Genomic DNA, 12,777 nt, shown 5'->3' with positions numbered 1-12,777 from the left:
GCCCTGCGCTGACCACCGGTGGGTGACCCTTGACCGCGCCAGCTTGGTTTCCCGCGTAATTTAGCTTTAGTTGAACGTGGCCACCATTGGGCAGCGCCGTTCTGGGAATTTCCGTTGCAGGGCTCGCGGTTTCGGCTTTAGGGCTCTGTGGAGGCTTAGTTCCAGGTAGTTGAATCACCTGCTTGAGTTTAAAATTCTGTTTTCTAAAATGCCTTACATTGTGGAAACAAAACGTCCCAGATTGTCGTTGGACGAATGAGTTTGGGAAACAGCAGGAGAGGAATCGACTGTCTTTGATTTTATTCATTTTAGGGAAACGTGTGTCGGTATCTTCTGGTATATTTCTAGCAGTAGAGAGTCTCTGGCCCCCCCAAAGTCAGGGATGCCTGAGGTAGATGGGGTGACCGTTGGCAGAGGCAGGGCGGGAAGCAGCAGCTTTGGCTTGTGGTCATCCCTGAGAAGGCAGTGGATTTGGGCAGGCCTCGTCTCCAGGGTGGTCCTGAACCTGGGGCGCCCACCGGGCCTGGGCCTTTGCACACAATGAGCATGTGACCACTGTTTTGGGGGGAAGATGTGTTCGTCTTTATTATTATCCCCTGTGCTGAATGCGCCAGGGTGTATAAAAAGTAGACACGTAGGTGATGGATACTACTTAGCTTTTATTAAGAGAAAATTTTTATGATTATTTCACCTATTTGATACATTTGATCTCCTTGAAGAAATTACTTTGGCTTCACTGAGGGTGGCTGACGTCTGTCTGTTTCTTCCTTCACTCTTCTTCATTTCGCTTTTCAGTCTTTTTTCCCTTTTCTCTCTTTTCCTTCAAAAATACTGTCCCAAAGTTCAGCTGGCATCATATATTTTTAAGTTGGGTGATCTTTGCACTTGACAGGAAATTGAGAGTGAATTTGCAGTCTGGGTGGGATCATAGCTACTGGCCGGGAGATGGTGTCCCGCGGGCTTTCTTGTTTGAGCAGTGTTCTGCAGGCTTCCTGATGGCCCTTTTGCCTGTCTGGCTCTCTCGGCTGTTTTCGTATCTGGAGCATGCAGGATCTGTGTAGATGGGTCTGCGCGTTGAGTGCGTGCTGCTGCGGAGCCAGTCTGTGACGAGCTTTCTTCTCACTTGCACAGGTTGCGCAGAGCATCGAGGACCATCATCAAGAAGTGATCGGTTTCTGCAGAGAAAACGGCTTCCACGGCTTGGTTGCATATGACTCTGATTATGCGCTGTGCAACATCCCCTACTACTTCAGTGCCCACGCCCTGAAACTGAGCCGGAACGGGAAGAGTCTCACCACGAGCCAGTACCTGATGCACGAGGTGGCCAAGCAGCTGGACCTGAACCCAAACCGCTTCCCCATCTTTGCCGCTCTGTTAGGTAGGTGGGCACCGTGAAAACGGTTTCGATTTACAGGGAGTTCTGTACTGGGAACATACTGATCTTTTTAAATTGTAATGCTGGGATGCTTTGCATTGTGTCTTAAGTTTAAAACAACCAGGGAACAGCTTCCTTTTCAGTGGCGTTCCTTACTCGGTATTATTTTTTGTTGTTGCTGATAATGTGCTTTTGTTCTTAAGTGTTCATTTATGTATTGTTCATAAATACATTGGTCTGTTCAGGCCAAAAAACTAATTTTGTGAATAAATTCACTTGAAGTTTGGGGGCAATAACATCTTAAAATCACAAATCTTAATGCATTCTCACCATAAAAATTAGATCTTTAAACCTTTGGCATCTATTATGTTTATTATACAGGAGACTACGCTGTGAAATTAGCCCTGTCACGTCTTCCCCTCACTTTTTTTTTTTTTTTAAAGATTTTATTTTTCCTTTTTCTCCCCAAAGCCCCCCAGCACATAGTTGTATCTTCTTCGTTGTGGGTCCTTCTAGTTGTGGCATGCGGGACGCTGCCCCAGCGTGGCTTGATGAGCAGCGCCATGTCCGCGCCCAGGATTCGAACCAACGAAACACTGGGCCGCCTGCAGCGGAGCGCGCGAACTTAACCACTTGGCCACGGGGCCAGCCCCTACGTCTTCCCCTCACTTTTGCGATACACACTACTTTAAAAGAAAAACAACAAAAATAAACTATTTTCCTTGTTTCCAGTGCCTACATTTTAAGTAAAGATATAAATGTCTGTTGGGCTGGCCTGGTGGCGCAGTGGTTAAGTTTGCACCTTCCACTTCTCGCTGGCCCAGGGTTTGCCGGTTTGGATCCCGGGTGCAGACATGGCACCATTTGTCAAGCCATGCTGTGGTAGGTGTCCCACATATAAAGTAGAGGAAGATGGGCACGGATGTTAGCTCAGGGCTAGTCTTCCTCAGCAAAAAGAGGAGGATCGGCAGCAGTTAGCTCAGGGCTAATCTGCCTCAGAAAAGAAAAAAAATCTAAAAACAGTCTTGGAAGAATTCCTAATGCCAAATACTCAGAAGTGACGAAAGCTTGTTTTAACTAAGGTTTATATATTAAATTCTTTCACTTAAAAATGACTTTCCAGTAGGTGATATATTCACCTGTCACTTTATGTCTGTGTTTCATTTTTGTTTCCTTTCTTATCTCTCCTCTCTGCTCCCCTGTCTTGTGCTTGTCTTGTGCTCCTGTCTCTCGAGCTGCTTCAGTAGCCAGCTCTATTTTGCTGGGAGTTTGTAAGAACTGTGTCTACAATATGGGTAAACGTGTTCTGAGTGAGGCCCTCTCATGATTAGAACCCAGGCCCTGCACGGACGGAGTTGGGCTGTTTGGGACGCAGGCCCTTTTTGAAAGCTCTGTGTTCTCCAGCTAAGTGAGGCCTTATGGTACTCTCACAGTTTGTTTTCTGGCGAGGTTAGCATCCCATCCAGTCGTGTTTAAGAGGGGAATTATATTGTGGGTAATTTTTAGAAATTTCTAGTTATCAGATTTTTATAAACATTCCAAAAAAGTTTTACACAATTAGAAATTATAGTGAGGGAGCCACAATTTTCCATGTATTATTTGGTGATGGCATTTAAAATTGTATAAGAATCAGTTGACAGAATTCCAATTTCACAGGTTGTCTTGTTTGTTTGGATCTAATCTCAAGTATGTGTCTTTAAGTCAGTGTTGGCTGTTTTCTGTCCGTTTTTTTCGGGAACTCTTGTGAGAGGATTTGGAGAATTAAAACTAATTTTCTAAATATACTTTCATATTTTGAAAATTAAAATAAAAAAGGATATTTTCTCTGACATTAAAAGTGATTATGGGGATGGGCACGTTCTGAAAAGTTTCATAATTACTTAAATGTCATGCAGAATGATTTGGACATGTTAATTGAATTTAGATGAATAGGAAGATTGTATGCTTTTAGAATATGAATGTCTTTGCTAATTTGACATGTGGAAGGATATTTGTTTATCTTATTTAAGAGACATTGAATACATTTCTTGGCAGATAATGCCAGTGCGTACTCTTCTAGCCCAATTGTTTTGTAAAATTTAAAATAAATGAAAAACATTAGTAACATTTCGAATAATTGAGTAATGAATTAATTTAGGGTTTGGAATTTCTTCAAAAAATTTAGACGAGTTGCAGATAAACTCTTAATTGGGTGAGCATTTTTATTTTAGATTTTGTGTAATAGTTTCAGTATCTTCAAATGAGAAAGATTGTTTTTCTTGTCCATTTCATAATAGAATATAGCTTTCTCAGTTGTTTTGTTGTAGAAACGTTGGATGGAATATTCATTTAAGCATTTGACCCAAATTTTAACAGACTATTACTGATGGTGGAATTGGCTTAATATTTTTTGAGACAGAAGCTTCAAAAAAAGTCCCCATATTTCCTACTTCCTAACAGTAAAGTTCTGTGCAACCGTGAGCAGAGGAGAGCAGTGCAGAGCTCGGTACCTGGGCTCGGAGGACTCAGCTCTGCTCCTCTGGACATCACGGCTGTTCAGTGCTTGTGTGTTTAGAATGTTATGGTTAGCAGTGTTGCAGATGATCTCACATCGTTCTGCTTTCTGTTAGCAGCTAATGAATGAATGCTCTCTCGGTGTGGAGGTAATTAAATTGTGATATAAAAATCACAGATTAATTTAGGAAATTACTGCTTTTATATTGCATCGAGATAACTAATATACTAACGATGTTAGTGTATCAGGCATCCAGGCACTTCAGTGAATGGAGAGTGTCCCCCAAAATGTAGATTCTCAGCAGAATACAGTTCTTGTTGTGACACAGCCCTGCTGGCGGCACACAGCTGAATGGCACTCCTTGGTGGTGTTGCAGTCTGTGCTTTGTCACATCTATTTGTGGGTGGCGGTGGAAATTACAGGAGGAGGGTGTTGATCCATGTCACAAGCAGCAGTCAGTGTCACTTAACCTGGCTTAGGGAGATTTTATGACTGCGCAGGTTCTGTCTTTGCTGTCGAACCTCGTTCACAGAATGCAGTGTGAACCATGCTCGTCTCGTGAACAAGTGGGACTTGTATCAGAGTCGGTATTTGGCATCCCAGTATTATCACACTGACCTCAGTACTTTGCTGGGGAGTTGCTTAGGTTTTTATGCGGTTTGCTCAGTTTGAATGCTGTTGGAACTACGCTGGACATTCATCCTCTACTTGAGGCGGCTGCAAGAAGTCAGCCTGTTGCATGTTTCTTTGTATTAAAAGATGAAGAAATAGTCTCAATTTCTGTGTGGAAGTTTTATGTGGTGTATCACATGAGATGGTCGAAGAAGTTATGTTGCAGAGTCTGAGACAAGCAGACAAAGGTAAGGTACAGAACATGCGTGCAGTGATGTTCACTCTCCCTGGTGTCACTCATGATGATGGCTTTCATGGTGTCCGTGTTTGTGTTCCAGGAAATCACATTCTACCTGATGAAGATCTGGCTTCCTTTCATTGGAGTTTACTTGGTCCAGAACATCCACTAGCCTCACTTAAGGTACAAGTTCATTGCATTTGCAACATTTGTCGTCATCACCTGTTGATTTTGCTTATTGCTTTAATGATGTGAATAATAGTCCTTTACTGTAGAAGGAAATATGCCTCAAAACTAGCAATATCATGCTTTCCCCTAACTTCAGGATCTGCATTGTTTAAAAAACAACCTACCTTGTTCCCAGCACCTATATTTTAGGGAAACTTATAGATGTCCTTAAAAATTCCTTTAGAGGAATTCTTCATGTGCTGTACCTAGAAAGGGGGAAATCTTTTAGCTAAAGTTTTTTTTTTTTAAATTTAGTCTTGACTTAAATGAGCCTGACTCTTTTTTTAATTTACTTATATGTTTGTTTATTTTTTTGAGGAAGACTGGCCCTGAGCTAACATCTATGCCCATCTTGCTCTACTTTATATGTGGGACGCCTGCCACAGCATGGCCTGAGCAGTGGTATCTGGGTCCACGCCTGGGATCCAAACTGGCGAACCCCAGGCTGCTGAAGTGCAGTGCATGAACTTAACTGCTGCGCCACCGGGCCAGCCCCTAGCTAAAGTTTTTATATATTAATTTTATTACTTACAAATACTAATTTTTTTGATTGGTAATAGAGTCATCTGTTGCTTAGGTCAACGTTTTAGTGTAGTTTGATAATTTTCATAACTTTCTTACTAATCGTCTAAAATTATAAAAGTCTAGTTCAGGCTTTAATGCTTTTTGAATGACAGAGGGACTCAATTTCATTAAAGAAATGGTCCATTTGTACTGTCGTATTAACACTTAATATTTACTTTCTTATCTTCCCCCTTCCTGTTTGTGAAAGTAGCTTAACTTGGGTTTTCTAGAGGGGAGTTCTACGTTTTGATGTGGGCGTGACACTGGCTTGGTGTGAGCCACCGGGAGGCTTGGACTTGTGCTTGTGGGTGGCTTCCCGGGGTCTTTTGAATCCTGTTGCTGGGTGGATGGGCTCTGCATTCTCTGCTGTTGGCATTGGGACCACAGTCACCGGTCGTTAGGTGGGGATTGGGCAGTCGGGGCCTCAGTTCCTTGTGGTGAAAGGGGGTTGTGTGGAATGGTTTCCGAAGGCATTTTTCCTTTAAAATTCTGAGTTCTGTCGGAATTCCCCTCCCAAAAACAGTCTTAATTGGAGTTTTCATGTGTTGCCTTAGAGCGAGCTTTGGTGATTCCTGAACAGCTGAGCGGAATGCCTTCCCGCCTCTTTCCTCCTGCTCCCTGCTGCCCTCCAGTCCTTCCCTTGCTGACATGTTGTAGTGTTTCCCTTTTCATTCTAAGAGTTCTTGATGCGGGGTTTTCAACTTCTGTTTGAAAGTCAGTTTTTCTCCTCTTGTTGGAAATTGCTTGTTTTCTTTTGCTTTTTGGTCCTTGAAGGAGAAAAGCTTCCCTTCTGCTGTTGGCCAGAGCGTCCTTCCTGTGTGTTTGCGTTTGTGAAGTGCTGCAGTTTGCAGTCTTGATGCTAAGCTCCTGGGGATAGATACCCTCCTGAAGTGCAGATGGGAGAAGTGCAGTCTGAAATCAGGTGGGCCTGAAAGAATGGTGCTCGTTAGGTTTGTTAAGCAGTTTGCTTTTTATGTCAGGACAAAACAAAGCCTTGTTTCTTACAAGGTGGGTAGAGTTTTGAATAGCAGGGGTGCGGGGTTCCCAGGACCCAGACCAGGTGCATACGTCTGCTTGGAGCTGGCTTGCTTCATGTGTAAGGGACGTGAGGAGCTGTTTGAAGAGTCATTGGAAAACCAATTCAGTCTAGTGACAAGTCACTAATGTCCTTCTCATGTGTTCTCCTGGTTTTTGGTCAAGAGGAATGTTAGAAAGGTGAAATAGAAACTGTCTATCCATATATCCACCATCTGAGTTCAACAGTTGTTAACATTTTGCTATAAAGTATATTTATAGCTGTGTGTTTGTTTTTTAATGGATCTATTTGGAAGTATGTTCCAAATATCATAACACTTCAACTACGAAAACTTTAGTTTTTATCACCACCACCTAAAAATAAGGATAATCTCTTACTCATGTTACCATCATATCAACTAAATTAGCAGTAGTTCCTGATGTCATTTAATATTAAGTCCATATTCAAATTTTTCCCATTGTTCCCTAAGTCATTTTTAGTGTTGTTTATTGTTTTTCTTAAAAATCAGGATGCAGTCAAGTTTTATGCATTATCAACATGTGTACTTTAAAAATTAGCTGGGTGTTTTTATGGCGTAATGGAGAAGCAATCCAAAATAATTTTTCAGTAGCTTGATACATTATAGGACTTTTAAAGTCACATTCTGAAGTGCAGGCATGTCTGGCTTTGAGTTCAAAAGCTGCATTTGTTGGTCACTTTTATGTTTTGACCTTTCATCCACATTTTCTGTGTGCAGCATCATTTCAATAATCTTAACATAAATAGTGGGAAATTGGATGTGATGATTTTTTCCGAGAACATTACTGCTATATAGAATTGTCTGTATCCCATCTCCTTTTTGAGTCTCTTCTTTTTTCCAGTTGTGTAACTATATCTTTTGAAAATTTGCTTAGTTGTTGCTTAAGAAACTCTCATGATTTTTATTAGTTCTTCTTTAATGCAGTATGTTGCGTACACAGCTTTTAAGGATATCTGATTTTGTATCTTCAAGTTCAAGTCTTCCTTGGCCCATTCTTTTTATGCTACTGTTTTTATAGCATTTCCCCAAAGTCAAATCTCCAAGATTATTGTTCACAGAGGGTTGGTGTTATACGAACTCATTATCTCATCAATCCAAAGCACCCCTTAACACATAATACAGCCCTCTCAGCATTTCGGCCTTGCTGTCCACAGCGCTGGCTGTCCTGAGAGAAGAATGTGTCTGGGGTGGGCTCTGTGGGTAAGGGGCACAGGAAGAAGCCGGGGTAGTCAGGGAGGACAGGTGGGACCGTGAGGTCATAGATGATAGCCTCAGAGGGGGCTCGAAGGGGACGGAGTTCTGTTTTGTGCTGCGTTATTAATCAGGAACCCTGCTCACAGGAGTGTGGTGCTGGATGGAGTGAGAACCTAAAGTCACAGGAGGGCGGTAGAGAGAGGAGCGAGGGCAGCCAGTCAGCTTGCAAGCGATTCAGTCCTTCTGTTTCCATGGTAGGAGCTCCTAGTGAAGTGGCAGCAAATGCTGAGGTTTGAACGTAAGCGTATTTGATTTGTGTTCAGGACATTGGGAAGCCACTTCATTAAGGTAAAATCTAGGGGTGGGGGCCCTGCAGGGTGTGGTGCCGCCAGCCCTGTGGGCTCACCTCCTGGCCATAAGCTCATGCTGAAGGAGGGCCCTTTTTTCCTTTTTTCAATGTGCTTTTGAGTTCCTTATTGTTCTATGATTTGAATCCTAGTTAGTTGTGGAATTTTTTATTTTGGGTAACCATTTAGTTGTTTTAATTAAAAAATTTTTTTAAGTTGAATCATTAGTTTCATGTGTTGTATTCACTTTAATGGTTTTTGTGTTTCTAAACTTCTGAGTATGTACTCAATTTCTTGCATTTCAAGTTTTTATCCCCGTCAGTTGTTCATGACCCCCAAGTATTTCCTGCCACAGAGTCCCTTCTGCCACCTCCTTTCTGTTAGACAAGCTGCCTTGAGAGATGTATGCCACCCTTTCTTCTACCATGGATCCTACGAGCGTTGTTCTCCTGTGGAGTTCTTCAGTCTCTATTTTGCTCTCTCCACACCACACCCCAACTGTGGGGAGCAGGCAGAGGAGAGCTTCCCTTGGACTCACTGCCCCCAGCCCAGCCTAGTCCTGTAGGTGCTGGTGCTGCCTGAACCCCTGTCCTTCTGCGGGGTCCTAGAATGCTTCCCTCAGAGCTCCCCTGCTGCTCTGCCTCGTCTCAGAGCTCCCCTCACTGCTCCCTTGAGGGTCTGAATGTCCTTTTTAACCCTCCCTGCGGTTCACTGTCTTCAGTCACCTTCCTTTCCCAGCATTCTTTCCCGGAGGCAGCTCTATCCCAGGGCAATCGGTCAGGTCACAGAGGAATACTTGGCTTTACATTTACCTAGAACATTACCCATGGTTATCTCTAACTTTGTATTTTTTGTGTTTTGTTGTCTGCCACTGAAGTCACTGAGTATCCTTTTTACAAGTGTCTAAGGACTAGTGCAGCAGCAGTCGACCCAGGGAGGAGGGAGCCTGGTTCCGAGAGAGTAGCATGTTGGGTCCCCAGGCACAGAGGAGCTCTCTGCTGTCTCAGACACCTGTAGCACCCCCCGGGTTGGGGCGCACTGCAGGGTCGGGGTGCACGGCAGGCTTGCAGCAGGCCTGAGGGTGAAGCTTGGACTCGCAGTGTCCCCTCCCTCTGGGCTTCCCTGACGAGGGGTCATGGGCTGTGGCTGCAACTGCTGCCCCGTGTCCAGGCAGCCCACAGCCCTCACAGCTACTGTGCCTGGCCCCTGCCTGGGTTTCACGTTGTACTTGGAACCAGCTTCACAGAGAAGAGCAGCATAATTTCAGGCACTTTGAGGTTTTATGATGTATCTGACATACTGTGCAACCCTCTTGGAGTGAGCTTGGTGATGAGATCCTTTCTGAAATCCTTTTTGAAAGTGAGTTGGGTATGAATTGTACCCAGATAGAAATGGGCTTCCTTTATTCTGAGTTCTACCTTGTAAGGCATTGTAGGAGGTGGTAGTGTGACACTGTGGACCTCCTGAAGAAGGCATTCCTTTTTGCATATTAGTGTTAAATGAAGTTAACTCAATACATTCCCTTCCCAAGAAGTCATCCTGTAGTTTCCTAGGAGCTAAGAAGCACTTCCTAAAATCTGAGGACTTTTTGGGCTCTAGAGAATATAATGTTAGGGGCCTGGAAGGTTGAAAAAGTTCAACCATTATGCGGTGTGGAAGTGAGAGCTGCTTATAATCCCAGTTCTGGAAGATAACCACTTTTAACAGATTGATATTTGATCTTCCAGAATTAAAAAAAAAAAATTTGTTCTACTGATATTGTCATTATTACAATGTCATCATCATGCACATGAGCTCTGCGTACTTAATGGTCCATGTGGAACTTCGGGCTCACATACTGGGCTCTAAGCTATTAGGTCCTAGAATCTGCTTTTAGTAAGAAGCTTTATTCTTTGCTCATTTAAAATTTATGTATGGAATCCTTAAATGGAAAATACAAGACTAAACTCAGAAGATTTTTGCTTGTTTATTTCTTCCCATCAGAGCTTCCTTCCCTGTTCTTGGTTGGTTTTAATATGAGGGTGGAAAGCCTGAAGTTGTGAGGAATCTGCTGGAATCGTTGACACTCAAGAATAGCTGTCTATTTTACAGGTTTTGAGTGGGTCCCAAGTCATGTTGCTGTGAAGAGGGGCACAGTCCAGGGAGGAGTTTGTGCTCCGTAGTTATTGCAGGATTGTTTCCAGCTTGGCTGCTCCCGAAGGTATGGGGTCTACCAGCAGAATTCTTCCTGGGTGAGCACAGCCAGCCAGGAGGAGAGCTGATGTGAAAGATACGGTGTTTGTGGTACCCAGCGTCTGATGCCTGGGGACGGGGAGTGAGGCCAAGGAAACAAAGAGAAGTTCACAAGGGGTACTTTGCTCTCTGTGTTTCTTCTCATGACCTGGAATCTTCTAGTTTCATGTTAAATAAGAGGCATATTCTCAGTCTTAAAAATACCATGCAGACACTTTCAAGCTTCTTTCCTCCCCTGTGGGTCCAGAGCCCTGGCACTGTGTAACCAGACCTTGTGTGTCACTCTGATGGGAAGAGATCGCTTCTGTTGGAAATGTGGCTCTCACGGCGGCTCTCCAACCCTGGGCCTGCACACACACACACACACCTCTACACACACATACCCACCTCCACCCCCTACCCCCCGCTCCCCCCACTCCCCCCACCCCCACACACACCCCCACCCCCCTCACACATACCCCCACCCACCCACACACATCCACATACATACCCCCACTCACACCCACACTCACACCCACCCACCCATACACAACCCCCCCACACACCCACCCACACACCCACACCCTGAGCCTCGCCAGCAGTCTCTGCACACCAAGCACTCTGACTTAGTTCAACCAGAGACAGCACCTTTCTTGAGACCAGCCAAGTCTGGGACCAGAAGGTGTGTAACAAAGTTTGAACTTGCCAGCCAGTTACTTCCAAAACTGCCATTCTTGGTTAGAAAGTTTTTTTTTTCTTTTTCTAACACCTTTATTGAGATGGAATTCACATATCATAAAATTTACCCCTTTAAAGTATACAAATCAGTGGTGTTTTTAGCTTTCATAGAGTTGTGCAACCATCATCACTGTCTAATTTTAGAATATTTTCATCACCCCAGAAAGAAACCCTGTACCTATTGGCAGTCACTCCCCACTTCTCCCCCTCCCATGCTGCCTGGCAACCACTAATGTACTGTCTCTCTGCATTTGCCTGTTGTAGGCGTTTCATAGAAGTAGAATAATGGGATCTCTTGTGTCTGGCTTCTCTTGCTGAGCATAATGTTGTCAGTGTTCATCCATGTTGTGAGAACAAGCACTTCTCCCCTTTTATGGCTAAATGCTGTTCCCTTATGTGGATATGCCTACTACAGGTAATCCATTCTGCAGCTGGTGGACATTCTCTTTGTTTCCACCTTTTGGCTGCTGTGAACATTCGTGTACAAGTCTCTGTGTGAACACGTGCTTTCATTTCTCTTGGGTCTATACCTGGGACTGGAATTGCTGGTCATATGGTAACTCTGGGCTGGCTTTTTGAGGAAGCTTATACCCTCCTGTTTTCCACAGCAGCTACATCATTTACACTGCCACCAGCACTGTTTAAATGCTCTGATTTCCCTACATCCTCGTCAGCACTTTTATTTCTTTTATGAGGGAGATTGGCCCTGAGGTAACATTTGTTGCCAGTCTTTTTTTTTCCTTCTTCTCCCCAAAGGCCCCCGGTACATAGTTGTATATTCTAGTTGCAGGTCCTTCTAGTTCTGTTATGTGGGATGCCCCTCAGCATGGCTTGATGAGTGGTGCTAGGTCTGCACCCAGGATCTGAACTGGTGAAACCCTGGGCCGCCAAAGCGGAGCGTGAGAACCTAGCCATTCAGCCATGGGGCTGGCCCCTGTCTGTTTACTTTCTTGATGGAGTCCTTTGATAACTCTTCTGAGACTCAGGCCATCTAAACTTACCACCTTTTACTGCTCCTAGTCACTCCCTCAGTCACTTTTTGTCATTTATTAAAGTCTTGGGGATCTTATCAGTCTTCCACATTGCCTTCCAGAATCGTCAGTGAGCCCAGTGTGCTGGAGATGGCCCATAGGCAGCTTGTTTCCTGTAACGGTGTGGCCTGAGCTCTACTGTGCTGGCCCGTCTAGGCCCAGAGTCAGACACTGGCCTTTCTTCTCCCAGAAGAGCTCCATTTCCTGCCTGAACTTCAACATTCTTTCTCCGTCCATCACTGCTGCTTTCTACCCTCAGTGTTCTCACAAGCTGACACTGCTCTTTGGCCCTCCATGGTGCCCTCTGCCCATTTTCTCACAGTGTCTCCCTTCTCTAGCAAGCCTGCCCCCAGGGAGGTCATGTTGAACTGGTTAGACCAGCATCACCTGTCTCTTGCACCTTCTTCCATCTCACCTGCTCAGCAAATCCTTCACTCTAATAGGTGCCATCCAGAGGACATCTTAGAGAACCACACAGCTGAACAGGTGGATGCCACTGCAAATCTGTGGTCTGAGTTAAAGAAGGACCTACATACATCGAGAGATATATATGTTCATAGATCAAAACACTGTTGTTATGTAGATTTACTATGTCCCAGCTGAAATCACAGCAAGCTTTTTTTTTTTTTAAGATTGGCACCTGAGCTAACATTTGTTGCCAGTCTTTTTTTTTTTGCTTCTCCCAAAAGC

The 12,777-nt window shown here is 44.2% G+C and overlaps 1 protein-coding gene across 1 annotated transcript in view; it reads left to right on the top strand.

Annotated features, from left to right (window-relative positions):
- The window catches only part of LOC124240822 (constitutive coactivator of PPAR-gamma-like protein 1), a 109,588-nt gene that overhangs the window by 17,813 nt on the left and 78,998 nt on the right, over positions 1-12,777 (top strand). Inside the window, exons 3-4 of the mRNA XM_046663917.1 lie at positions 1,132-1,378; positions 4,820-4,902. Of these exons, the coding sequence (XP_046519873.1) occupies positions 1,132-1,378; positions 4,820-4,902 (330 nt within the window). The remainder of the gene's footprint in view (positions 1-1,131; positions 1,379-4,819; positions 4,903-12,777) is intronic.

Source organism: Equus quagga, chromosome 6, assembly GCF_021613505.1.
Source record: "Equus quagga isolate Etosha38 chromosome 6, UCLA_HA_Equagga_1.0, whole genome shotgun sequence".
NCBI lineage: Eukaryota > Metazoa > Chordata > Mammalia > Perissodactyla > Equidae > Equus > Equus quagga.
The sequence above is the reverse complement of the archived record's forward strand: the minus strand, read 5'-3'. Positions and strand labels throughout refer to the sequence as shown.